General features: G+C 37.4%; 1 protein-coding gene across 2 annotated transcripts in view; it reads left to right on the top strand.

Annotated features, from left to right (window-relative positions):
• Window positions 1-289: 289 nt before the first annotated feature.
• LOC111867006 overlaps window positions 290-3,417 on the top strand; it is a 21,183-nt gene continuing 18,055 nt past the window's right edge. The window contains exons 1-4 of one of the 2 annotated variants that reach the window (XM_033752505.1): window positions 290-822; window positions 919-989; window positions 1,070-1,203; window positions 1,291-1,406. In XM_033752505.1, the coding sequence (XP_033608396.1) occupies window positions 767-822; window positions 919-989; window positions 1,070-1,203; window positions 1,291-1,406 (377 nt within the window). In that variant the 5' untranslated portion in view covers window positions 290-766. Of the gene's footprint in view, window positions 823-918; window positions 990-1,069; window positions 1,208-1,290; window positions 1,407-3,417 lie in introns of those variants that run through there. The other variant, XM_033752506.1, reaches the window with a different exon arrangement.

The following is a 3,417-nucleotide window of genomic DNA, read 5'->3' as shown; positions in this document are numbered from 1 at the left end:
TCCTTGTTATATATTTGTTGAAGTTTATTTCACGGCGCTGTCAGTTTCCGAACTGTATAATGTTCAATGGTAAGATAATTTGTGAACTGGGAGTTATTTTGAAGGAAACAATCATGGCCTTATCAAGGTATTCCGACATTTGCCTGGAGGGACTGAAGAAAACAAGAGAAAACTTGTGTGGCCGGTGTCCCTGTCGTGATTTCAACCGAACCTCTTTTGAATAAAACTCTAGAGCGTTACAGCTAGATCAGCCTGCTCAATCGATCCCACAACCTGACACCTCATTTTTCTAAAATCTGTAGTAAGGTTGGAACAACCATGGCATCCGTCGCAGCGCATTTCTGTTCTGAACTATGAACGCACACACTTCAGTATTTCTGGATCATTATTTATTATTATTATGATTGGGCGCAACACTTAGTAAATAACAATTGTTAAAAGGCCTACAATTAGCTACTGTAATAGGAATGACAGTAATTTCTCTCATCGTGTAAAATGAGACAGTTCAAAGAGCATCATATTAAATGCGCCATGCTGTTGAAATTATCTTCAGGGGGCTTTAGAATTATTTATGTCGTGCAGTCCAATAGCGTTGGGAAATTGTCTTCAGGGGGCTTCAGAATTGTTTATGTTCAATGGCGTTTGGTGAAGGCATTGTTAGGTCATGCTGTTGATTTTCGTGTGATGTGGGCTTTAGTAAGTAACCTTGACCAGTAGAAAACGTGGAGGTGAGAATGTATAAGTATGAAAGCGTATATTTATAATAATGGGTAATTGTTGTCATCCATTTGGATTAACGAAAACATCCAAAAGCCAGCAAAAGTAAGGTTCTTGACAAAACTGTTATGTGATATTATTAAAATACAGTGGTATTAGGAACGGGCCCGTCGAACTGATTTAACCATTTTACTTTCACAGGAAGATTGTATTGTTATTGGTTGGTCTAGATAATGCAGGGAAGACAACAGCTGCAAAGAATCTTGTAGGTGGTAAGTAAAAACTGCTTAATATGTTCTGTGAGTAGATTTTCCTATTTAATTTTGATACATATAATGTTAACATTTTTCAGAGCCACTTGATACAGTTGTACCGACTGTTGGGTTTTCCTCAGTTTCCTTGACTCATCGGGGCTACTGTGTTGTAATATATGACTTGGGAGGAGGTCCACAAATCAGAGAAATCTGGCATCGATATTTTGTGGATGTAGGTAAATTAGTTTACATTGGATGAGATTAAAGACATGGTACACTTGATGATTTTATTTTGCTGATGTGCCAAAATTGTTTGTAGGTCCATGGTGTAATCTTTGTTGTGGATGCAAGTGATATGTCTAGGCTGGAAGAAGGTCGTGGTGTGTTGGAGAATCTTCTTTCACATGAAAAATTAGCTGGAAAGCCAGTGCTTCTGTAAGTTACAATATATGTACTGGTGAGAAGGCAATTATAGCAAACTATAGACCAATATCATTGCTAATAAGTTTTTCTAAGATTTTTGAAAGAGTGGTGTACAATAGGATAAAGCAACACATATATACAAACAATTTAATGTCTTTTGCACAGTTTGGATTTAGAGAAGGCAGTAACACAGAAATGGCAATATATACATTGACTAATCATATTTTAGAAACGTTGGAAAGACACAATCATTCATTGGGAATTTTTTGTGATTTGACAAAAGCATTTGATTGTGTGAGTCATGATATTCTTTTGAGTAAATTAGTAACATACGGCATTGGTGGTAAAATAAAAATATGGTTGAAGTCCTATCTAGAAAATAGAAGACAAAGAGTTGAACTCTATAATAATGAAAATGGTAAATGCTGTTCAGACTGGGGAACCGTCAAATATGGAGTGCCACAGGGCTCGATTTTCTGTCCTTTGTTGTTCCTTTTATATATTGTCACGTGTTGGGTGTATAACGCGACAAATAACTCAGGCCGTATTTGATATAGCGAATTTTATTTCACATTCGCACTTACAGTCACCCAAATTACAATCTGACAATTACTGCCATCGGCAGTATCACAAATACTACACTGCAAACGCCAGAATACAACTGACTGGTTGCTGGCTAACTCGGAACTCTCGGAACTAACTCGTAGGTAGCTGCCTTGAGAACTGTTGATAACACACTTGCTCGTAGGCTTGCTCGAAACTAACTCGGAAGTGAACTCGGCGATGGCCACTTTACAACTAACTCGTAGCTGCTGTGTACTTCCCTTATATAGCCACAGTGCTTGCCTGTTGCGTAATGAGTGCCTTCTCACAGTAGGAATCGGTGCCACGTCGCCGTGTTTGCGTATAGCCTAGCAACGCTGTTACCTCACACCATCTTACGTCACCGCTGTTGACTCGCGTTGCATAGCTACCAGGACGCTGAGACTCGGCTAACTTCGGCTCCGCTCGGCNGGGGGGGGGGGGGGGGGGTCCAGCTAGCGCGACACGTCACAATATTAATGACCTGCCATCAGCATTAAGTACTGACAACAAATCATTGTTGTATGCTGATGATACAACTATATTAGTGTCAGGTATTAATATCAATGAAATTCAAGAAAGGTCTAAACATACATTAAATTCCTTAAGTCAGTGGTTTAAATACAATGGCTTATCCCTAAACTTGAGGAAAACTAAAGTGTTAAAATTTGAAACAATCAATCGTGACAGTATGCCTGTACATTTAAAGTTTAACGATGAATTATTACAAGAGGAAACTCATATTAAATTTTTGGGCATTGAAATTGATAAGTTCTTGAATTGGAAGACACAGGTTGAATCATTGTTACCCAGACTGGGAAAGGCATGTTATGCAATACAAATTATGAAACCATACAGTAATGTTACAACACTTAAAATGATATATCATGCATACTTTCATTCACTCATGAGATATGGAATAGTTTTTTGGGGTAGTTCGTCAGAGGCCAAGAAGATCTTTCTCTTACAAAAGAAGACTATTAGAATAATAAAGGGGATGAAACATAGAGTCATGTAGGCCAGCATTTATAAAGTTAAATACATTAACACTGGTGTCTCAATATATTTTATCTCTGATGACGTTTATGATAAATAATTTGGAGTATTTTACTTTTAATTATTCAATTTATGAGAGACCAATAAGATATGAAAGAAATTTACATGTCCTACAATCACATCTCGCAATGAGGCACAAAAGGGTCCATTGCACGAGTATAAAAATATATAACAGTCTGCCCGGATATTTATCTAACTTAGTACATGATAAAAAACAGTTTATAAAAGAAATAAGAGATGTCCTAATTCATAATCCGCCATATACTGTTGATGAATTTTTGCTCTTCTGTCGGGATCAACAGCTAAGGAATAGAAGGGGAGTGCATGCTGACTGATGGATGTCCCACAGTAGGCATTAATATAGATATTAAGTGTAAGTGTAAGT

The sequence above is a fragment of the Cryptotermes secundus genome, unplaced genomic scaffold (genome assembly GCF_002891405.2).
Source record: "Cryptotermes secundus unplaced genomic scaffold, Csec_1.0 scaffold1437, whole genome shotgun sequence".
In the NCBI taxonomy this organism is placed as follows: Eukaryota; Metazoa; Arthropoda; class Insecta; order Blattodea; family Kalotermitidae; genus Cryptotermes; species Cryptotermes secundus.
Note: the sequence above shows the minus strand (reverse complement) of the source record. Positions and strands in the feature narration are given on the sequence as shown.